Below are 24,920 nucleotides of genomic sequence, written 5' to 3'. Positions count from 1 at the left end.
TGCATTGAAATTGCTACAGAACAATGCTATTTAACGCGCTCTGCTAGCGAGGTGCGACTTATTAACATTACATTAGCCGCCAATTTTGACATTCATCGTAATTCCGACTTCACAAGTGGGAAGTAGGATCTTGCAAGTGAACACAGCATTAGGAACAAGAGACTCACAATGCATTCTGGTCCACATTCAGCTCCTGTAGTGAGCTATGCTGTTCATTAGAAATTATGAGTGCATTGTGGGAGATTGTAGCACAACCGAATTCCACTTTACAATCCGGACACTCTGATAAAAATGTCCGGTGTACTTAATAGTGCCCTAAACCGTAAATAGTGAGCCATATCAGTCACAGCCAGTGTTTTTGTTACAGTGCTAAAAGCTTTGCTATGCTAATTTGTAACATTATTTATACATCAAAGAACAACTTCAAATACTTAATAGATGCCTGTCATAGCAGCTTTAAGATGAATCGGCTAAGAAACGTCCTAAAAGGACGGGATCAGTTTGCAAGCAGTATCTTAGAAATGATTTTGAGGGCACTAGAATCTCCCACAATGCACTAGTAACTTCTAGCGTAGCTCACTACATGAGATTAATGTGGACCAGAATGCATTGCGAGTGTCTTTGTTACTAAGCAACAGACATTTGCTCATATAAGCGATACTTATAAGTGATAGTTACGAGCCACTGGATGCCGTGAATTTCTGATATTTGCCCATGTGTTTTTCATTAACAGTAGGTTTAGGTTGCTGAGCAACATAATGACTGCAATTCAGCCTGTTGACGATGAGGAAGTGTCCCAATTCAAATTAGCGAGTCCCTTATTATATAGTGCAAAACCAACGAGGGAGTAGGGATTCATCAAAGCGAACCAATCACAGCGCTGATGACGAAAAACCACCACAGCCAATCCAAACGCGCTACTACGCAACAACATCCAATCGTAATACCGGAGCGTATGCATGCATATCTGTATGTACGAACTGCTAACCAATCGCCGCGCGAGTGGCGGGAAAACACGACTGTCCAATCCTGAGGCGGCGGGCGCGACGTGCCGGCCAATGACAGCGCAGGGAAGGCGGGGCTTGTCTCAATTCGGGTGGGGAAACAAACAGCGCCGCACTGTGTGCTCTGCTCCATCGCTATTGGCTGCTGCGATATTAACGACCGTTGGGCTCGCGGCAGCAGCAGCATGTCAGTGTGGGAAAGCGATGGAGAGGGAGTCGCTCCTGTAAACAGCGGGGGAAGAGTGAAAAACGAGGCAGCAATGGTCGGAAAGAAGGCGTTGAAGTAGTCGCTGGACTTTTCGCGTCGTCCGTTTGACGACCCGAGGCTGTGGTGAAGTCGCGACGGCTCTCTCGGCTCGGAGGAAGAAGGCTCACACCGCCGCCGCCGCTGCCGCTGCTACTGCCCCCGCTGCCGCTGCTCCTGCCCCCGCCGCCGCTGCTCCTCCGTGGACCTCCGGGGAGACACGGAATACAGCATTTCTCTGCGTTGACTCATACGAGTAAGTTCTGCACCACCGCCATCATAACCCCCCTCTTCTTTTTACCGCATAGCTCTTTATAAGTTCAGCCGTCTCCCCCAGAACAGCCTCACATTAAGCAGCCATTGGTTTTCAACGCACCACAGGCATCTGTTAAAAAGTGGAGGGCTCTGCAGTAGTGAAGCTTGTATTTGGGTTGTGTGTGTATATATATATATATATATATGTGTGTGTGTGTGTGTGTGCTAATCCTCAGACTAGGAATCCCTCACCCTGTCGTCTGCGCCACCCTGCATTATAAGTCCCCGCATCAAACGTCTTGGTGTTATTATCCATTAATAACCCCAGGAACCGCGAGGAACTTCAGTAATAAGCCCTGAAAATGAAGCAGCAGGTAAGCAGCAGCACTGAGGAGATGTGTGGATGCAGTGCGTGGCGGACCTTCAGGATGAGGCTCAGCCCGATGCAGCCCGATGCACCCTCTGAAGGAAATCAGCCTCCAGGCGTCTCTGGCTTTCTCCACTCTAGTCTCCACCACCCTGTTGCAGCCAGCGCATCCGTACACCCCATCCGCCTCCCCAGTGGGCTTCGTCCATTAATATTGGAGGACGCGTGCGTCTCGAGGCTCACGGAGAGTGCCATTGCGATTCTGATCCATTCGCCTGTGTGTATCTGTGTGTGTGTGTGTTTCTTTCTGGCTCGGTCTGCTTTGGCATAATTAGCGGTGCCACCCTCTTATGCATTCGACACTTCACCCAGCCTGTTAGCCACGTAACCCGAGGAGCCTGTCCTCCCACACCGCTCACGGATTAGGTAAGAGCGAGCGACTGCAGCTGCAGTGATGTGATGCCTCTCACTCTCTCCTCCATAGGAAGGCCTTGTAGAGCTCTGACAGATGTGCAGATCGCACACGCCGACCCGATGCGCGTGGATTCTGTCTTCTGCCGGCGCCTGCTGTCCGCCATGTGACCACCTATAGCGTCCAGGCCTTGTTCTTCGCACTCGTTAAGCTTTCATAGCAGCCTATGCTGTTATTTGGAAGGGATGCATTAGGATGTGCCATGTATACATCGTTAGGTACAGACCTGCGTCTCCTCCATTAGCTGAGGACCCTGGTGAAGCACCACAGCACTCACAGCACTTGTTTTTTTTTTTTTGATGGATACAGATGCTGGAGGCCTGTCTGCTTTGCTAAAGCAATTAAGAAACATTAAGGCACGCGGCACGTCTCCGGTACAAGCAGTACAAGAAAAATAAATAAATCAATCGATTTCAGGCTCTGGTTTGTGTGGTGAGGTTCTGAAGAGCTCATGTGCCTTACAATGGCCTCCTACCACACAGCGCGCACCACAAAAGCAGCGTGTGGGCGTGTGTATTAAGAGCAAATTTATAGAGTCCCTGAGTGTGAGCGCGAAGAGAAAGGAAACTGTGTGGGCTCTCCAACCGACCACAATAGCATGAGGGGGGAAACCGTAGATAGAGCGAGGCCTTGAAACGTGTTAAGGTTCGTTAAATGAGCCGAGCATGAAAGAAATTGTAATGGCTCGAGCAAAATGGAAATGCAGAAGGTTAGGCCTGGCTAGACCTTAGCACCCTGTGAACGGCCTCGTTTGGATAGGCGCTCCTCTTTTAACAGCGTATTGCTTCGGAAAGTGAATTAAAGAGAAGGGATTAATGAAAGAAGGAAAGAACAAAAGCCCAAACAAGGCGTCCAATCAAACGCAGAAGAGCGTATCCTGTCGCTGTTTCAAATAGCTTGCCATGTAATACAACAGAAGTGTAGGTTTTTTGATAAGAAAGGAGCGCGGTAGCAGCATATGCCGTTTGTTCTCGGGGAAGTGAACGTGGAGCGAAAACATCAGAGAGCCACCGCTGCGCCTTCCATCTGCTCCTGGATCACACTGGTTCCTACGGTGGAGAGAGAGACGTACAGGGCTTGCCGTCTGCACCACGACGCTCAACCGGCAGCTCATTACTTAAGAACGGTCTAAGCGGAGAGACGCCTAAATCAAACTCAAGCATGTGCTGGCTGGCACGCTGATTGTCGCTCCCACAAGAACCTTGAGCCTTGAGCCAATTATTTCCATTTACCGTGAACCGTGCGAAGCAGTACCATAGGGACGTCTCATGGCTTTTGGTTAAACTGGTTGTTCCCGGTGCCGGATTAAATGTGTAAACGCTCTGTTCTTTGCCCTTGGATTTCGTTCCGAGCGTTTTTTTAGTTCTTTGGCGAAGGAAAGAAGGAAAGCTCTCCCGGGCGAACAGCAGAAACAACGAAATGTTTATGAATTAACAATATGGAGCGATAAGCAGCTCACCAACACGTCTGACCATTAAAAAAGCACACGTCCTCGAAACTGACCAAGGCTGCTGAGAAAAAACAGGACTGTCGAAAAAAGTGAATTTATGGTTAGAGGCGTAAATTGGAAATAAAAAGCTGTTGCCAGCTCTAAAGGCATTTCAGCGGCGTATAACGATTGATTCCGTCCACTGAGGGAGCATCTGCTGGCCCGTGACCTGTTGACTGGTTATATATTATTCATATCAAGATAGCTGAGAGCTTGAAAGACAGCTCCATGCCACATTTGCGCCTGGAAATTCAATTTAGCTCAGACCTGGGACCAGGGATGCACAGTGATGTCGGTATCGACAGATAATTGCTTAAAACTGGCTTTACTGCCATTGCACATTTCCAACAGATATTCGGTGATGTATTTATTGTACTGTGGAAGAACAAGGAGGTTTGGGTGCTAAAATATCTGCATGTTCTTCATCTTACTACATTTTTAACCATGCGAATATAGAGCCTATTCTATTTCTCAGGAATTCAAAGGCAGTTGTGAAAAATATCCGCACCGGCCTACAATTCCCATATCAGTGTCTGTCATATCTCTCAAACCTTTAGCATTCTGTCTAAGTACAGCTTTTAGAATGGGGATTTGTTAACACAGGGCTTTGCAAACGCAAATATAATAGAATTACAGGGTCTGTATGTCTGTATTATATATATATATATATATATATATATATATAATGGACAACCAAGTGTTTCTCACATATTTTTCAAATAATAGAGCAGGGTGTAATGTGTAAGCGCTGGTCAAGCCTTCAGCCACACGGTGTATATATGGAAATTAAGCTACAACAAGAGCTTATTTTGAATTTACTGGCATTTCTTATCTGGCGATTTAGTTTACTGCTGGTTAGCCCTGCTGATTAACCCTTAATGCAGGAAGGCTTATAACACACTAAGGTGTATTACTCAGTAACAACAGGGACTTCTGTACAAACTGGTGGGGCTATTCTGTGATAATAGAGGTTTCATAGGCTGGGTCATAGGCTGTTTAAGGGGTTATATGGTCCTGGGCTGCCTTTTTTTTTTTGGTGATGCACATATTATTTAATCATTGCTGTTACAAAAACCTTGTATTTCCATGTTTGCAGTTTTTCACTTATTGATATAATTTGCATCTAGCAGTTTTTTTTACATTGTCCACATTTAATGATGAATGGACCAACAGAAATGCAGAGGGATAGAGTTTAATTAGAGCTGCTCTCGCCACATAAACCCTTATGATACCAAGGTGTCATAAGTGGAGCCCAGGGTGAAATCCCCCCCCCCCCCACACCCATCAGTCCCCGAACCAGCTGTGAAGAATTCCGGCGAGTGCATCCGTGGGCAAAAACTCGGGACGACGGATGTGGAAGCTGCGAAGTGTGGGGTCCATCGGTTAATTTGGAACATCGATTCCGCATTAACCGTTGACTCACTGCTGATTTGCAAGCACACAGGAGCAGGTGCATGGGGGAGCGCTCTTCTTGCCTTGCACAGGAAGCTTCATTATGCACACACGTTGCATAGTGGAACCTGTTTAATGGACTCTCCCCTTATCTTGGAAATAGTGTAATGGTAAATCAATAAAGCGAAGGGCAGGGGGAGGTCCAGTGGCCTTACTATACCACCCACCGAGAGGCTTATCCAGCAGGCCAGCAGGGAACTAGACCCATCCCTGCCTGGCCAGCACAAATGGCACTGCTAATGCTTAGCACATGGAGAGTGAGAGAGGGAATGAGGCTTCACCCACACATGTCCAGTTATTTCCAAATGTACTGTAATGCCTTTCATTAGACAGAAAAATCGCTATTTGCACCAACAGCGTTTGAAAAAATCTCTAATCCGTCCACACAGATGCACATTGATGGGAAACCAAAATGGGGAGCGGTGTAGCAGCATAGTTGTGTATATAAGTATTTAAATAAAAAAATAAAAATAAAGGGACAGTATAAATTAAACGCTAAATTAAAAAAAATGGTAAATACAAATTTTACAACTTTTTCTGGTAGCTTATATTATTTTTATTATAAGTATTTTAATGTATGATTATGTTTTGTTGAAGATCTGTATGGACACAAGCTGAGTTCTGATTGGCTGCTCTATACTGTGCCACATTCAAAAAGCAGACTAGGCTAAAACACTTCTTATAGCCTGAATGAGCAGAGCTGATTGCTATAGGCTATAGGCTGAGTGTGTAGATATATGCCAGTGTGTTTGTTTTTTGGGACATGACTGAAAGCATGGGCTATTTCTGCCACTTAGTTGCCATATATGATGCAGATAATAGACTAGGGGTGTAACGATACACAGAAGTCACAGTTCTGTTCATGTTGTGCTTTGGGCCTCCAAACCCCCTCTGAAGGCATTAATACTGGGTTTAGTGCAGGTTACAGTTTGTTCCACCTAGTGTGGTGTAGTCCAGTGTTTCTCAGCCCTGGTCCTGAAGGTGAAACATCTATATTTTAGTGGATTATCTGTTTTAACTCTGCAACCCTGCACCTCTGGAATTCATGTTTATGAGCTGATTAGTGGAATCAGGTGCAGGTGCCTCCAGGACCAGGGTGGAGAAACACTGGGCTGGTGCTCCTGCAGTGTGTAAATATGAGCATGTTGGCTGTGTTGGCTTTTCTGCACACTGACCCTAAAACTGCCCAACAACCCCGACACAGCATCCTCATCTGATCCACTATGATTTTATGAGTTGGAATAATATGACAAATTACTTAAAAACGTCATTTCCCACAATACCATGCAAATCCAAACTTCACTTTCCAACGTCTGCTCCTCAAGGTTTCCAGGTGCAGTTCTAGCTTGTGAAAGTTGGTTTCTAGCTTACTGTGTACTGTTTATTCTCCCTGTTACTGACTGTGATATCCACATTGTGACAGTTCAGTACAAATACATGTACCGGTGCACCCTTACTGAGCACATATCAGACCTGTAGTCCTGTAGTATGATCAGCACATGCAAACCAGGAGTCACCATTATTAGAGATCCAGAGCAGAGAGTGTTGGGCGGGCTCAAAAAACACTACGGTGTGTGGATGGAGCCTGAGAGAAAGAGTGAGCCCGGTTAATAAGCACTTGACCAAAATTTCCTCTGGACCGTCTCTGCGTGTGTTACACTAGCTGTTTCCTGTGAAGCAGGAGGCAATTCTGCCGCTGCCCTACTTTCTAGTTACATGTGACCTTTATGTCTGTAGAACAGATCTGAGCAGAGAAGGTGTAATGTCTCCCCCTGAGGATGCATCGTATCCTCCTGTTACCAAGCCGATCTCACACCGCTTCTGTATCACGCCCAGCCGGACTGCACTGCATGCTTCTTAAGCAAATTATCCTCCATTCACTTAAGACTGAATATGGATTGCCATGGAGCCTCCGGTTGAACGATCAGATTTTTGTTCCGTTATCACATCAATCTCCCACCCAGGTCCAAAGCAATAGGATTTAGCAGAGGTGAAAAAACAAGCTTCTTCTAGCTCCCCTAGAGGGCCCTCGGGGGGCTCAGAATGGCCCTCCAGCATGCCGATTATCCCCAGCTGGTCCACAGTCCAGGATTTACGGCCCAGGATCGGCCAACCCAAAGCAAACACGGGAGCCCGCCTGCCACAGCTCAGCCTGAATTACTCTGGCAGGGTTAGCAGGTCTGCTGCCCACTCAGCTCTCTTATTCAAACAAGGCAGGATACCGCGCAGGCCTAATCGAGACAGCGCAAGCCGCCACATTATCAGTGCAGGCACAATAACGCGCGAGATCTTATTCTCGAGCTCCACTAGCCCCTGGTTTTGTAGACTGATGCTGTAGTGCATCAGGAGCGTGATTAGAGGCATCCATCTTGAAATTCCATTTGCTCCGGTATTAACCGAATTCCTCTCTGTCTGTGAAACCATGAGCCGCTATGCAAGTTATTGCCACTTAAGTCCTACAAGCAACAATGTTGTTCCAAGGCCTTTAGTCTGTGTGTTCTCACCTAAACTTAACTGGGTTAAGGATGATTTCCCTCATTTGTCTCTGACTGCGCTGCTTCATTCTAAGGCCTTGACTGGCTTGAAATTGCACTAATATTCGAAACCAGAAAAAAGGAGCCAGGGGTTTAGGGATTTGCAATAAGGGAATTCTTAGCTGATACCAAAATCTGAATATTTTTCATGTGTACATCTACTGTTGTGGATCTGTAGACATTTATAAAAGTTCTTTACTCTGAGCCCGGGAATCGAACCCACAACCCTGTTATCAATAGCCTGGTGGCTCAGCGGTTAGAGCGCCGGGCTATTGATAACAGGGTTGTGGGTTTGATTCCCGGGCTCGGCAAGCTGCCACTGTTGGGCCCTTGAGCAAGGCCCAGCCAACTCCCCGGGCGCTGGAGTTGGCTGCCCACCGCTCTGGGTGTGTGTGAGTTCACTACCACAGATGGATTAAATGCGGAGGACACATTTCGCTGTACAGTGACAAATACGTGCACCTCTACATTGTTTCATGATGGTTCATGAACCATTCAATGATGATGCTCCAGATTGACTCAAATGAATCGAATCTTTTTACACTGACTTCCATTGAAAGTTAAGAGTTTTTTCCTTCTCCTGTAAAGTTGCTGTTTTGGAGACGCAAGGTTTTAGCATGACAGCGGTAATTCATTCATAGAGGGTTTTGAAAAGCAGTGAAGTGAATAATACCTAGGTTTAAGTAATAATATTTGTCGTACCCAGGTTTTAGCATGATAAGTGTTGCCTAATTGTTCGGTCCAGTTTCCCAAAAGCATTATAGTGTACAGATCATCATAACAGAAGAGAGAGAGAGTGTTCAATGTGATGCTCACTTTACCCAGACCTGGTCTTCCAGGGTCCAGTAAAAGCATGATCACAGGTTCTAAATTGGCTCAAATCTGTTGAATACTGTTTTATCCTTATAGTCATTGAGTATCTCTGTAGTGGAACTTTAATTATTGATGCTGATCTGTAAACAGGTATCATTTCCACGAGTGCTGCATTTCTTTATTTCTTTATCTACGTCATGGTGTCTGGCTCAGCCCAACATGTAGTGTTAGTGTGGCATGAGGCAGCATAAGGTTTCCAGGTGGAACCTCGCTTGTGATGGTTGACTCTGACTGGGATGTTCGGATCTGACTTCAGTATGAAGACATGTACCGCTACAGCTTTACAGAGCACTCAAGTCATGTCGGTCCAGTAGTATGATCAGTACATGCAAACCAGGAGTCACCATTATTATCCAAAGCCTCCATTTTCAGGCTGTATGTTGGGCATACTCAGAAAATACTAGGGTCTGAAAAACGTGTGGATGGAGGCTGAGAGTAAAACTGAGACTGGTTAATAAGCACTTGATCAAAATTTCTTCAGGACCGTCGCTGAATTCTTATCTACGCCATGGTGTCTTGTTCAGCCCAACATGTAGTGTTATTGTGACATGAGGCAGCTCTGAAGTTTGCCAGCGAAGTGATGGAGGATGGTTTGGCGTGTACTCTGCTCTGAAATGATACAGGAAAACCTGCTTTTCTTATACACGAGTCTGAGCAGACAGTGGATCAGAATGGCAGTCGCTAGTTTGCAGTTTGAAATTCATTAGAAGGAGGTTTGTTGAAATGATGTGGAAATTCTGAAGCAGTGCAGATGGCATTGTTGACTGAGGCCTGATGTAGTACAGTATTGCGCCAAATTATTCATGCTTCAGCAAGCTGCATTTTTATAATGCATGAGGTAAACGGGGCAATTTCTTCACAATGTGAAATCACGTGAAATGCTGCTGCCTCTGTAAAAGAGCATAACCTCGTTTAGTAGGGCGAGAGACAAAGTGTGGAGCTGCATGATTTAAAACAGAGAGGAAACTGTTGCATTTGGACAGAAGTGAAAGATGCATTCAGACAGGAAAGCACACAGTTTCTGGGTAAAACAGAACAGCTCTCAAAAGATGTAGGTAACTATTATACACATGACTTGTGATGGAATTAGAGGGACGCATTATGGAAAATCTGATTTTTTTTTAGTGCCTGTGCAGAGACCTCTCTGGCTATCTGGCGTGCTTACCAACCTACAAACTGTAAAATTAGACAGCGCTGTAAGTTTTTTGGTGGACTGCCTAGGAGAGAAAACAGATCAGTCAACAGATTTGGCTCAGCTTTGTACAGCAAGCCATTTAATTACAAATAGACTGTCCCCCATCTAAATAGCTCCACCTACTACTTTTGCAAATTTTTGTTTAATATAATTTATTTCAGATTTTTACCCATTTTCTCACCAATTGAGATTGGCAGTTACACAACCCATACGTATTCTCTCCCTCCTCCCATCACAAGCAACGCCCCCGACACTAGTGAGGGCGAGACAAACACACGCCCCCTCCGACACCTGCGCAGCCAGCCACACCTTCTTTTTGAACTGCTGGCGATGCAACGTCAGGGATAGTCAGGGGCTGTAGGGGGGAAGCGCTGTATACCCGACTCTGATGCACCGGCTAGCAGACGCCAGTGACGGCCAGCGCCGCACTAGTGTGATGTGGGGGATAGCGCCATCTACCCACCCTAGAGAGAGCAAGGCCAATTGCGCTCTCTCTGTGCCCCAGGCTGCCAATGGCTAGAAGCGTGATCAGGATAGGAACTTAGCCTTAGTCCACTGGACCACTCGGGGCCCGTCGACTTTAAGAGTTTTAAAAGCAGCAACGGGTCAACATTGTGAGGTGGTGGTGTGCAGTCTTTTGGGATGCTTTGAAAATGTACTGCGACCACCAAAGAAATAGACCGCAGATAGTATTGGTAGTCAATTGAGTCGCTGGAAACCTACAGGGCAGAAAGACAGTTACAGCAGGCAACAGCTTTGAAAAGGAGAGTGAGAGATTGAGAGAGTGTGTGTTTATGTGGTGCGAGGTGGAGAGAGTTGTGAACTCAAGGTGAAGTAAATGTTGCAAACTAGGACAAATGTGAAGTAGTCTTAGAATTTGTGTAGCCAGGGGAGGAGTAATGAAAAAGGGTGGGGGTTGACGGATGGGTGAGCAGTAGCTCATTATCATTTAAAGGAATAGATGACGTCAGCTAGAGCTGGGCGATATGACGATATTTTATCGTATCGTGATGAATTTTGTCTTTTCTAAGCATATCGAGGATATTCTAAGTGCTTATTAAACACTGATCAGCTGCGTTTTTCATTACTAACAGTGTAATCAGACTGGTTTAATTAGATGAAGAGCAGCAGATGTTGTATAATGAGTATCTGATTAGTATATTTTTAAGAATCTGTCACTCTCTGTGGTTACATGTATCAGGATAAATGTCATGTATCTTGAAAGATTTATGTTAATATCGTGATTTAGTATTTTACCATATCATCCTCTAACATCAGCGCTGAAAATGCGGCAACATCAGTATTTTAAGTCGATGCATCATTTAAAAATGTTGCTTTTCCAATGACAGTAGGTTTGAACCATCTTTTATTTAGATCTAGTAAGAAAGCTTTGTAAATCTGTTGTTCTTGTAGCAGATAATTCCAACGAATACCTGATTATACAGGATACATGACATACTTTTACATTAATTGGCAGTGCCAGTGTGTGTTTGTGCAAATTTGCACTTGACTGGATATAAACCATATCTAGTTTCTCCATTCAGCTGTTATTTTAAGCTTGTTTCTTTGTTTAAGAAAAAAATTAATACATTAGATCATGTACACTTTGATAAGGGGTAGAAATATCCCACTGCTCTGTTGACTGTTCTACTGAAGGTCTTGTTTATACCTACAGTACAAGGTTAATATTTAATATTTAAATCAAAATATACTTTATGTACAGTTTTGTCAATATAAAAGGAATTAAAAATATAATTGTAGATGTTTTGGGAGGAAAATAATTGTTTAGACTAATGGACTAATCAATAAACTGATCTATAGGTTAAGCGATAGAAAAATAGACCACTGAAATCACCTGTTCGGCACAGTGCTCTTTAGACAGGATGACAGGATCACAGACATTTCATTAAGACCTCAGGGAACCTCAGTGTTATAGTGTAGAAAAGAGGTATGTCACCTTCAGGTATGTCACCTTTAAGATTCTAGTTTTTTAGTCTAGAAATATTTTTAAAAACCATCAGGAGAGGTTCACTGACATGTATGTAATAGACTAAATGATTTGAAACAGTGCTTATTTGTTGCTTTCGTTACGTGATATTAATTGGCTGATATTTGTCCTGTGTTTATATTTGCAGCACATTAGCAAAATGCTGTCAACAGACACAAGCACACTTGCACACCACCCCGTGACCCGAACCACAGATGTGGCGAAATGGCAACAATCCATGTAATGCAGTTAGGAAAATAAGCCATTCTCGTGAATGATGAATAAATACATGTGTTTCCCGTTCGTCTCCGTTTCTGTTGCAGCTGAAGCACATACTACTGCTTTCCTGAGCCCTTCCACCACCCCATGTGAAGACCCACATTACTAGAGGGCGATAAGCACACACACAAGCATTGTTTACAAAATAAGCTTATTACAACAATTAGGAGGTGAGATAGGGAGAGGAAGTGGAGATTCAGCAGCCCCTTAGGACAGCAGCGACACACTTCTCCAATAAGACGGAAGTGCAGAGGAGATGCAAAAACTACTAACACCCACACACACATGCACAAGTTCCAGTAATTGGGATTAGCCTGTGCAGGAACCAGTACTGCAGCACATGCCACAACAGAGGCAGCAATATTGGTTCTGGTGCAGAAGATTAGTACGGGTAGTATGAGGGTCTCTGATTGTGCAGAGAGAGATAGAGAGGCTTTATCAGAACGTTGCCTCTGTATTTTGAAAAATCACACTTCCTTCCACTGTCCCTCATGTGAAAGCAATTTCTGGTCCTCTCCGCAGTAGGGGCTTGAGGCAGGAGACCACTGCAGTCTTTTTGCAGCAGACACAACTTTTTCATCTCCATCTCTGGGCACCAGAGTGGAAAGAGGATGATGGAGCAAAGGAATGCTTCCTGGCTCCTGCCTCCCTCTAGTAACCCTGGTGATGAAGGGAGGTATCTAACAGATTCGCTCTCAGGGGGAATTGCTTTCTAACAGTGGGGAGATAAACACAAACACTGAGGGCAGCAACGCTGTACAATAATGAAGACGGCACCTGATTGCTTTATTTGCAGTGTAAGCCCCTTTCAGACCCAAGGCCAAAGCTTTTCTAGACATTATCCAGACGAGCCTTATGTGTGAATGCAAATGTACAAATCAGTTGAACTGGACATTACCCAGCTTTTTATCCTGCCAGTCCCCTAAGACAAAGTCCAGGTAATGTCCGAGTGAGAACAGGGCAGGTCATTTTGACGTGTTGACGCCGTTTTTCATGCGACTGATGCGAAACCAAGACCCTGGCAGGAAGTTCTGAGGCAGGAAGCCTCTGTTTTTAGCCTTCTGTGTAATTTGGTGAATATGCTAATGGTTAATGACGACACAGCTAAACGCTCATATCTAGCAGTGAGCCGATAGTCGATACCATGACAATGTCAGGACATGTTGTTGCCTATGTGATTCGCTTACAGACTTAGACTTAGATCTTACTGCGCAATTCAGCGCATTGGCCGGCGAGTTCGGCCTTGTCCCCGTTGATTCGGAGTGCTTGTAGATCTTCAGGAAAGGTTCAACCCCACATTGTCCTTCATGGTAGTGTTCATTTAATGGCAGCTTTCAGTAGACGTGGGGGTTGTTGTCAGAGGACAAGTCCAGCAAATCGCAAGCGGCACTCAGTCACAGTGTTGTTGAGTGGTCGATCCTAGATATGCAATCCTGGTTATGCAAACCTCTGCTGGATTACATTGAGCCTCCTTCATTGAACATTTTCCACATTGTACAAGTGTAGATTGCCATCGGGATGACAAAGGTGTTTAGCAAGTGGATTTTCGTCACCATGTTTACCTTCTGGGTTGACCTGACAGGCCAGGTTGCTGCAAAATGTCTTTTCCACAGCGTACTCTTTGCCTCCTGCACGCACTACACAAGATCCGGCTGTTACCTAATTCACACAGAACATTTCCTATAATGAGAACATGTCTCTGACTGTACGTTACTTGTACAACCCCAGAAAATATCCGGCTCTGATTCTCCCAAATTTGTGAAAATGGGTGTAGTGAGATATTTAGGTTATGTTTAATGCCAAACTAGCCACAGGTTAGTCGACTTAAACTACCATGTGTCAGAATGGTCGGTAAATAGTACATTTCTCAACATTCACCTTAACCATCATGTCAGTGTGACATGCCTTGATCCTCAAATATGTTGTTGACAGTGTTTAATGACAAAATTCATATAGAAATATACCAGCATAAAGGTACGTTCTGGTACAAACCACAACATAACTAACCTAGATGAGGTCAAGGAGACCCGAATCCATATGTAAAAGGCTGTCGAGGCACAGCAGAACAAAATGTCATCACACATCATCGTGCTTTAATGTGGCTTTTGTAAATGTCAGTATGCCTTAGTGATGCCCCTGCATTTTCTTGCTATATTAATCTCTCTCTCTCTCTCTCGCTCTCTCTCTGTCGCTCTCTCTCTTCTTTAGGTGGAAGTGGACTGAAGCAATGATGGCAGCTCATAATCACCAGAGAGACTGTTCTACCACTGAAGTATTACAGAAAATTAACAGCCTCACTTCTGCTTAGCTGAAACACAACTCCCTGAGGCGTATGCTGGTCATTTTACCTTTATTTATCTGGCCTGCCTGCCCTTTCCTATAAAGCCAAGACAAGGAGACTTAGCGAAAGGCCTCTCTGCAGCAGCGGACAGTAGATCAACCAGCCAAAGCCCAGGGGAGACGCCGTGGGATTAGATCTCCATCACCCCAACAACAAATGGTCTGTTATTTTTGAAGAGCTCTGGCCACTTAATTTACAAGGACCCATTATTTGCTGGAGGGAATCAGGCCAAAATGAAAGACATATCATTTGTGGATTATTTGCTACTGGGGTTTGCAATGGCTACGTTTGTTTTTGCTGTGGAGGAGAGAGGCAGCTGTCCTAAGCTTTGTGAGTGTGAGATTAGGCCTTGGTTTTCCCCCAGTTCGGTTTATATGGAGGCCCCTACTATTGACTGTAACGATTTGGGACTTTTTAAGCTTCCGTTAACATTACCTGCAAATACCCAAGTCATTTTACTACAGACAAACAACATCGCCAGAATTGAGAAACCTTTGGATTACTTGCCGAATGTCACAGAGATCGACCTTTCGCAAAACAACATATCCTCCATAAGAGACATCAATCTGGGCCACCTTCCTCAGCTCTTGTCCCTTCATATGGAAGAAAACTGGATATGCTCCCTACCGGATAACGCCCTATCTCAACTCCGCAATCTTCAGGAACTGTACCTAAACCACAACCTTATCTCGTACATCTCACCTGAGGCCTTCTATGGCCTTCACAACTTGCTTAGACTGCATCTCAACTCGAATAGGCTCCAGAGCATAAGCAGTACCTGGTTTGAGTCCCTGCCCAATCTGGAGATCCTAATGATTGGAGAAAACCCAGTCATCTCCATCCAGGACATGAACTTTAAGCCCTTAAGAAACTTGCGCAGTCTTGTACTTACCAGGATGAACTTGTCTCAGATTCCGGACCAAGCCTTGTCAGGCCTTGAAAATCTGGAGAGCATCTCGTTCTATGACAATACTTTCCCGGGGGTTCCCCACGGCGCCCTCCAGCACCTTAAGAACCTCAAGTTTTTAGACCTCAATAAAAACCCCATTGGACGAATACAGAGAGGCGACTTTGTGGACATGCTCCATCTTAAAGAGCTAGGCATCAACAACATGCCCGAATTGGTGTCCATTGACAGCTTTGCCCTCAACAACCTTCCAGAGCTGACCAAGATTGAGGCTACCAACAACCCCAAACTGTCCTATATTCATCCCAATGCCTTCTACAAGCTCCCTAGACTGGAAACTCTAATGCTAAATGGCAATGCTCTCAGTGCCCTACATAGGATCACGGTGGAGTCTCTCCCCAATCTGCGGGAGGTCAGCATGCATTCCAACCCCATCCGCTGCGACTGCGTAGTGCGCTGGATGAACATGAACAAAACCAACATCCGCTTCATGGAGCCTGACTCCTTGTTCTGTGTGGAACCCCCAGAGTATGAAGGTCAGCATGTGCGGCAAGTTCACTTCAGAGAGATGATGGAGATCTGTCTGCCCCTCATCTCTCCAGATAGTCTGCCAGCTCAAGTCGCGGTGGACAACGGGAGCTCATTGTCCCTGCACTGCCGGGCCTTTGCTGAACCAGAGCCTGACATCTACTGGGTCACTCCATCTGGGCACAGGGTCCTGCCGAACGCGGTGGCAGATAAGTTTTACATGCATCCCGAGGGCACACTCGACATTTATGACATAACGGAGAGAGAGGCCGGACTGTACACGTGTGTGGCGCACAATCTTGTCGGCGCGGACCTGAAGTCTGTCTCTGTGGAAGTGAACGGATACTTCCCACAGCCTGCCAATGGCTCTCTAGATGTCAGCATCCAGTCTGTGCAGGCCAACTCTGTGCTGGTGTCCTGGAAAGCCTCTCACGGCAGCCTGGCACCAAACATTAAGTGGTACACCATGCCCAGCGCTGACCATCCTACTGTAGCCTTCACAGCAAGGGTCCCGTCTGATATGAGGATGTATAATCTCACACATCTCAGTCCCGCCACACAGTATAAAGTGTGTGTGGACATCAGGAGCGTCCAGCACAAACATAACACCAAGTGTGTCAACGTCACGACAAAAGGATTAGAGCATGTCGTAGAAGACAGTGAGAAGTGGGACACAGCGGTGATTGCCATCTTTGGTGTGCTTCTCACCACCACTTCAGTAGCTTGCTTGCTGATTTGCATGTCTCTGAGGAACCACCACCACCTTTACGGGGAGTTAAGGAGATGCCCATCAAAAGTGGCACTGACACCTGAGGCTGGTGCGCAGTCTCCTTTTACAAGGCTGTGGGTTTCTGGGAAAGGGATGCCGGCTGCTGTGGAGGTGAAAGCTACAGTCATAAATGTGTTGGACAATGCCTTCTAAGCAGCCCACTCAGAGAACTGCAGAAACCTTAGCAAGCCGACAGGGCATGAAAGGAGAACATACCGTTGCAATTGTGTATCCTTTTGCCTTGACATACAAACTATTGAAATGGAAGAGGTGTCTTCACATTTAACCAGCGCTATATCCCCGATTCGGACCCGTTTGAGGTGGCAGAGGAGATGGAATTGGGGCCTCTAGGAGGAGGAAAGCCGAGACTCTTTGATGAAATATGGATTGTGGTAATTCTGGGTCATTCACTGGGTACAGATGGTAGACGGAATGAAAAGGATGGTGTTATTTCCTATAAATGACTGTTAATCATGTAAACAGTAGTGAAGCAGTCCTTGTGGTCCCAAGCAATACCGTCTGTGCTGTACAACATCCATAGACGCGTTAGAGAGGCCAACTATTTGTAATGGGGAACATCTAGTAGAATAGAAAATTATAGTGACTATGGTGTAAATTTTTGATGAAATATATCTTTTTTCTATTTAATAGAGGATTTTGACTTTTCATGGCTACAATTGTTATATATTCTATCCAAAAATGTAACAGATATGTTCTGTGCAGTAGCCAGGCATTAAAACCAGTGTGAATTAATTACAGTATGGAAGAAGTAACTCGCATAAAGATATCACACACTTTGCTGAATAAAAAAAAAACACAGTACATCGTAAAATAATAGATTCGAGACGCATCAAGATTTTCACAGGCTTATCAGGATTGGGTGTTGGCAAGCGCAGACAGCACGCCAGCAACAAAACATCAGAGAGCATCTCCTGGATATTTGGGTAAAACTTTGTTAAGCCAGGGTAAGTGCCTACTCCGACACACGTGTAAACTAGGAAAATGCCAGAATGCCCCTCACGATGGTTTCTTGTCAGACCGGTGGAGAGTTATGACCGCAGCTTCACAAGCCAATCTCAAACCTTCATTGGAAATACTATCTCAGTACTTTAAGCATTCACATGGTTCAGCAGCATTGCGTTCTTGCTTTGGGTGTTAAAGTTAAAAGCCATTTTTATATTGACTGTGCTGTCTGTGATATCCGAGCACATTAGTCAACAAGACTCTGTGCAAAGAAGAAAATACTGAATAAATGTCAACGTCTTTTTGCAATCAGGATGTTTCCTACTTTGCTTTCTTTTGGGCGAAGTGCAGAGAGCTGTCCATGTTTTTGATGAAGTGTGGAAAATCGTTGGTGAATCTGGGCTGTTCCACTCTGAGCACCAACTGACATGAGGCGGCCATGGTTGTCCGGTTTTAGGCCAGCTTTAACTGACTTCGACTGAACTACAGGCCGTTTACATGTCTGATCAGACTAGGCTTCCTATTTAATTAGCTTGTTTGTCTGAGAGGCCACCAAGCCGTCTCTTTACAACTTTAAATAAAGTGGTCTGAATTAGAGCCGGGCAATATGGCGATATTTTATCGTATCGTGATACACAATATTGTTTACTAGGGATATCGAGGATATTGGTAGTGCTCAATAAACACTGGCTATCTGCAGGTTTCATTACAGACAGTGTAATTAGACTAGTTTAATTAGATGAAGAACAGCAGATGTTGAGTGAAAATCACTGTATTCTACTGAATAGTAGATTTTAAGAATCAGTCGCTGCTGATGTTTTAGTCTGTGGTTACATGTATTGTGATAAATATTGTGTCATAAAAAGGGCCTTTAAATATCGTGATGTAGTATTTTTACCATATCACCCAGTTGTTTCAGATTAGTCATCTTTTCTTCTTCTTCTTCTTCAAGGCAGAAATCTAGACATCCCATGCACTTCTTAAAAGTAGTTGTATTTAATGTTTTGGAAAATTGGTCAACTGGAAATTAGCATATTATTCATCCCAGAGGTATCTACCAAATGCTGGTGCGTAGGATCATAAATGGTCAGGCAGAGACGCTGAAATACATGAATAAATGCCCCTAAAACCACCAGGATATTATCCAGAGTATCCTCTTGTTGAATCAATGCATGTGATTTTAGGCTACAGTATACAGAGCAGTTTTGATCAAAACATGGACACTGTTAAATCAGGTCTGGGAGGCTCCAAAGTCTGTAGCTTTAAATGATGTGAAATGTCACTCACAAGAAACGTATTAAAAATGTAGACATCTCACGTGTTTCTTAAAAGAGTTTTAGCTCTAAATTAGTAAGAGTGTGTCCTCAACTGGAAATGACCAGAGCCTATTACACATCCCAGACGTCTTTAAAAAAAGGCCATGCACAGGCATTGTGCAATACATGAATTAATGTCCCCCAAAACCAGGACATTCTCCAGATTATCTCTGATTGATGAATAAATTGTTAATCAACGTAAGTCATTTTCATACTTCTCATCACCAGAATACTATTATGATACTACTAGAATATTCTTAAATCAGGCAGTTTGTCTGGTTGGTCACCAACTGAAGTAAAAGCTTTAAGACAGCTGTCTTTGCTACGTCCTCAAGAGACGTGATAAAATGTTCCCTCTGGATGAAATCTAGACATTGTGGTGGTTGGTGTGGCGCAACAGATAAAACCACTACCTGCCACTGAGCTCCACATGTGGGCGATTGGGGTTTGATTCCTGGTCTGCATGACTGTGCTGCACTACATCAATAAGAGTCCTTGGACAAGACTCCCAACACTGCGCTGACCCTCCTCTGTAATACGAGTGACCCTAATACGCCCTAATCTCTGTAATACGAGTGATGAATGTAAATGAATGAATCTAGACATCTCATGCATGTCTTAAAAGTCGCTGTAGTCCTGAGTTTTAAACCTTTTCGTGCTCCATCAGTCCAAATTAGTAAGTGTGTGTCCTCAACTGGAAATTAACATAGCCCATTACACACCCCAGACGTCTCCAAAAAAAGGCCATGCACAGGGATTCTGCAATGCATGAATAAATGTCCCCAAAAACCAGGACATTATCCAGATCATCCTTAATTAATGTATCTCATCACGTTTTATATCGATGTATGTCATTTCCATACTCAAGGGCTTTGAAGGTGGAGTTAAATGAAGCCACGGTGTGCAGAGCAGAGCTCCAACACCTATGTTTTATGCTAACAGGAGGGGCGCTGAGCTCCAATAATACAATTTGATGGAAATGTGGTCATTTGTAGTGGAGTCTGTTAGAATCCACCACCTACTGGATGTGATACACCACCCTGACAGATAACCCCTAACCATGCCTGCATATGCTACATATTAAGTACTGCACATTTCCTCCCACTCAGAAAGACGTTCCTCGAAGTTCCTCCTGGTTAGAGGCCTAACCTTTTCCCTTTAAGCCACCTGCTAATGGCACTAATGTTGAGCTGCAGTTTGTCAGTTATGCTGTACTTGATGGTAATGGTCAATGGTCAGCTGATCCGCTCCAAGAGCCTTTCCAGCTTCAACTACGGCTCGGCTCGACCTGCCATCCCTCAAAATCCACAGTAGACGAGCGTCCAGACTTTTTTCTGTCCTGTACCGAAGGGGTGGAACGAACTTCCCCTGGGTGTCTGAACAGCAGAGTCCAGCGCTCACTGTCTTCAAACCCAGACTGAAGACCCTCCTCTTCTGAGAGTACTTGGGCGAATAGTAGAGTGGTCACCTTACTGACTTGTGTTTAGTAGAGTCTAAACTTAGAGGATCTTTGAATTATTAGTCTATTTAAACTAGCTGAGGTTTTTTGGGGTAAATAGTGAAGCACTTTTGTAAGTCGCCATTTTCACCATAAACAATATTTATCACAGTATTTTGACTAAATGCATCTTTGCTGCACTTCATCTAATTAAACAGGCCTAATTACACCCTTTTCTTTCAGCAGTTTGGCCAGTGTTCTTCCAGCACCTGCGATATCCACAGTATGCTCAGAAAAGTCTGTGTGTATCATGATAAGAAACTTTATCACAATACAATCAAATATTGTCATATTGCCCACATTTATTAAAGAGCATACGTGATAGGCTGCCTCTGTTATGTTGTCTATGGTAAGTCGCTTGTATTGGAGCGGTCTGAGGAAACTTTGAATATTACACTGTATTTCCTTTTTAAATATGTAAACACACCTTATAAACCAATCAGCCATAACATTAGTACCTAACCTGACCACTTTAGCCTAACCAGGGTTCAGTCAGCTAATAGAAACAGCAATAGGACTCAGAAAGACACAAGGAATCACGGTTCAGCTGCTACATCCTAAGACAAATACACTGATCAGCCATAACATTAGTACCACCGACAAATGAAGTGAAAAACACTAATTATCTTCATCTACAATGAGATCTTCATCTGACAAGGGGTGGGATCTACATATTAGGCAGCAGGTGAACAGTCAGTCTTGAAGGTGATGAAGGTGTTAAAAGCAGGAGAAATGGACGAGTATAAGAATCTGAGACACTTTCCCAAGAACCAAACTGATGTTCTAGATAACTGGGTCATCAGAACATCTCCAAAACATCAGGCATCAGGTTTTGTTTCCGGGATGGAGTCGTCAGTATCTACCAAAAGTGGTACAAGAAAGGACAACCGGTGAACTAGCAACGGTGTCATGGGGTCCTAATGGATGCAATTCATGAAGGCCCCACCTCACAACTTATGGGACTATAGGACAGGACACTTTCAGAGGTCTTGTGGAGTCCAGGCCTCGAATAGTCAGATCTGTTGTGGTGGCACAAGAGGGACCTACTCAATATTAGGCAGGTGGTGCTAATGTTTTGGAAAGTTTTCAGGTGAATGTGTGGTCTAATGAGAAAGTCCTTAAAGGACCCTCAGGCTGTCCAGATGTTTTGCTCCAACCCAAATCACACCACATATGAACAGAGCAAAAATGTGGACCATCTGGGTGTCCCTGATAACTGGTCCGAGACCCACTGATCTCAGGCCATTCTTCGTGCCTTTGTGCGGTTAGCACAACAAGTGAATTACCGCAAATTATAGAGTTTGCGGTAGTTAGTGAATGAGGCCCAATGATAGCAGAGCACACAGTCTGTAGAATTGCAGTTCAGGGTCATGATTGTACACTCAGGACTTCTGTCCTTCTGTCTCAGCAGCAGAAGACGGCCCGTGGGGAATTAAATCCAGCGGTATCTGATTGGTTGGAGCGGCTCCTGCATAATCCTTTACGACGGTCCAGATAGTCTGTCTTTCCAGTACGCTTTGGTACCAAGCAGTGTTAGCAGTCTAGATGAGCGTAGAGCAGCCACAATATAGTGGAGAGCTATTCTAATATACATGACAAAAGTATTGGGACACCTGCTCATTCTGAAATTGAAGATATTAAAAAAGAGTTATACTGCTGTTGTTGGAGTAACTGTCTCTAATGTCCAGAAGAAGAAGAAGAAGAAGAAGGCTTTCTGCTAGATTTGGGAGGGGAATTGCTGTGGGAATTTGATTGCATTCAGCAACAAGTGCATTGCTGAAGACCGGATATTTAATGATCGCCACTAAACCTGATCCCCAAGTCACTCGGTGGAGCACCAACAATAATTAAAGAGAACACAGTTCTTCCACTGCTTCACAGCCCAAGGCTCTCTGGCCCAGGCCTGGCATTAGGAATGGTGCCGATAGGTTCCTGTTTATCAGGTCCAGAGAATACTTTTCTTTAGGGACTAGACAATTCATGTGGGTGTGTGCATTATCAGCTGTGTGCATTCATTAGAAGTGGTGTCCAAAAACATTTGGACATATAGTGTATTTCCGAACTTGGTAAGTTTTTTCAAATGAGACCCAACATTACTTGCCCTGTTTATCATCAGATTCCCTCAAAAAGGTCTGCTGAATCCACGGCAGGGGTTCTGTGGCTGTAGTGAATATGGTGTAGGCCAGAATTTGAGGCTTCAGCTGTTCACACACCACAGCAGAGGATAAAGGCAGTTGAAGAAGAAGGAGCTGCCTCAGAAATGTGTTGTACTGGTTTTTATTAAGGATCCAAAAGCCTAGTCCTAACGCAAAAATCACCAACATGATGAATGGTTGTCAGAGACCGACTGACACAAAGGATTTATCAGACAGCCGTGCTCGTACATCACTGATGCTTTCAGCACTGCAGACAAGGCTTTTAGAGACTAGCTATCTGTCAAAGACAAGGGAGGCTAAAATATGTCCCTAGCCCTCCCCTGCTAGTGTCCAGGTAGGTATTAGCTCTCCTCTCGCTCTCTCTTTCTCTTTCTCTCTCTGCCTTCTTGACATTCACAATATGGAAGTGTTCTTAGTGCTCATGTTCAACAGTCCATGGTTCTGCAGTGCTAGTGTAATGACTAGCATGGTAGTCGGGGGCGAACCGTGGCTGTTAGATCCAAATCTCCATTACCCTGTATGGTATTCTAGCAGCATGTTAATCGCAAAGCTAATCGCAAAGCATTTCAGCACTAACAGACATTGACATTTACACCGATCAGCCATAGCATTAGCCTTAGCCTAATATGTTGTGCCACCATAACAGATCTGATAATTCGGGGCATGGACTCCACAAGACCTCTGAAGGTGTCCTGCTGTGGTATCAGAACTAACTCTGTCTCTTTACCTTCTCCGGTCCTCCGGTCCGGCTCTACCTGTGTCCGACCATCAGGCCCCCCACCCACCACCACCCATACCAGACCAGCGGCACACCCTCCTACCACTGCTACCTGTTTAATGACCATGCTAAAGCCTAAATGGACTCTATGGTAACTATCTGCCACTATTAATATCACCACTATTAACTATCTGCTGTATCTGGTTTGGTCATTTTTATCAATAATGTTTAAATAGTTCTGATCAGAGGAGGATGGGTCGGGTCCCCCTTGTGAGTCTTGGTTGCTCCCAAGGTTTCTTCCTCCAGCTCTGAGGGAGGTTCTCCTTGCCACTTTTTGTCTCTGTCTTTTATTAATTACTAATTATGTAAAGCTGCTTTGTGACAACAACAGCTGTAAAAAGCTATGAACCACGAACGCTAGCCCACTTGTTGTTCTTTACGGACCACTTGTTAGGTACTGACCACTGCATACCAGGAAAAAAAAAATCCACAAGATCTGCTTGATATCTTCGAGATGTTCTGATGACCCAATCGTCTAGAACGCCACAGTTCGGTCATTGGTAAAGTGTCTCAGATTCTTATGCTTGACCGTTTTCCCTGCTTTTAACACCTTCATCACCTTCAAGATCTGACTGTTCACTTGCTGCCAGATGTGTAGATCCAACCTCTTGACAGATCAGTGTTTTTCACTTCACCTGTCAGTGGTACTAATGTAATGGCTGATGGTTCTTTCTGTCTTTCTGAGTCCTGACTGAACCCTGGTTGAGCTAATGCTCACATTCACAGCCATTTCTAGGGCAGTCCAACCCATTGTGATGGCACTTTCTAATAATGCCAAAGGCTGATCGGATGTAAGGCCTTAAGGTCAGCTCATGAAGTCCTCGCTAGTGGAAGAACTCAATTGGCAGTATCTATCCACCTTGTTGTCCATTTCCGGGGGGTGGTCATATGCATACAGCAGGGGAAACCAACGCCAGAACATCCTTACCCAAAGAAGAGGCTATGAGGCTTTTAGGATATCTTTTAGGCTAACATCTTACCTGACAGCCTCATTAAGTACCCTTCATTACTGAGTTTCTCCTCCTGCTAAGAGCTGACATATGGATGTCTGGGTGGATGAAACCACAGGCGTAGGTCCTCTTCTTCTTTGAATATGGTGCCCCACCGCACTTGTATGTTTATGTGTTGGGTTGGAAAGCTAGCTAGTAAGCTATGCTCCAAATAGTGTTAAATAGCCTGTTGGAATGTTGGGTTAGCATAGCATAATAGCCTCCTTCATTCCTTCTTCATTCACTTTGAATATGACATGACTATAAACCACTTGATACCAAGGCCTTTTCGGAAGGCCTAGAAGCCCCTTCTAACAGGGTTCTCCACTGATCCGATACTCACCCTACTGATGCTTACAGATAAGGAAAATTAGGTTGATTGTTCAGTTCACTTCACAGTGACAGAACCTGTATTTTGAGTCCATTTCTCTGTCTCTCGCTCGCTCTCCCTTGTGCTCGGTTTTATGTCATTTGGACTCAGATTATAGGGCTCTCCTTTTGCGTCTGTGCTCAGATTCCCCCAC

At 44.6% G+C, this 24,920-nt stretch overlaps 1 protein-coding gene across 2 annotated transcripts; it reads left to right on the top strand.

Annotated features, from left to right (window-relative positions):
- Window positions 1-1,136: 1,136 nt before the first annotated feature.
- Window positions 1,137-17,971, top strand: lrrn3b (leucine rich repeat neuronal 3b). 2 transcript variants are annotated; one of them, XM_072673183.1, is made up of 2 exons: window positions 1,137-1,504; window positions 14,360-17,971. In XM_072673183.1, the coding sequence occupies exon 2, from the start codon at window positions 14,726-14,728 to the stop codon at window positions 16,847-16,849; it is 2,124 nt and encodes a 707-aa protein (XP_072529284.1). In that variant the 5' UTR covers window positions 1,137-1,504; window positions 14,360-14,725; the 3' UTR covers window positions 16,850-17,971. The 2 variants fall into 2 exon arrangements, with proteins under 2 accessions (XP_072529284.1, XP_072529285.1); XM_072673184.1 differs by lacking the exon at window positions 1,137-1,504 and adding an exon at window positions 1,746-1,877.
- The last annotated feature ends 6,949 nt before the right edge of the window (window positions 17,972-24,920 follow it).

Source organism: Salminus brasiliensis, chromosome 2 (assembly GCF_030463535.1).
Source record: "Salminus brasiliensis chromosome 2, fSalBra1.hap2, whole genome shotgun sequence".
NCBI lineage: Eukaryota > Metazoa > Chordata > Actinopteri > Characiformes > Bryconidae > Salminus > Salminus brasiliensis.
The sequence above is the reverse complement of the archived record's forward strand: the minus strand, read 5'-3'. Positions and strand labels throughout refer to the sequence as shown.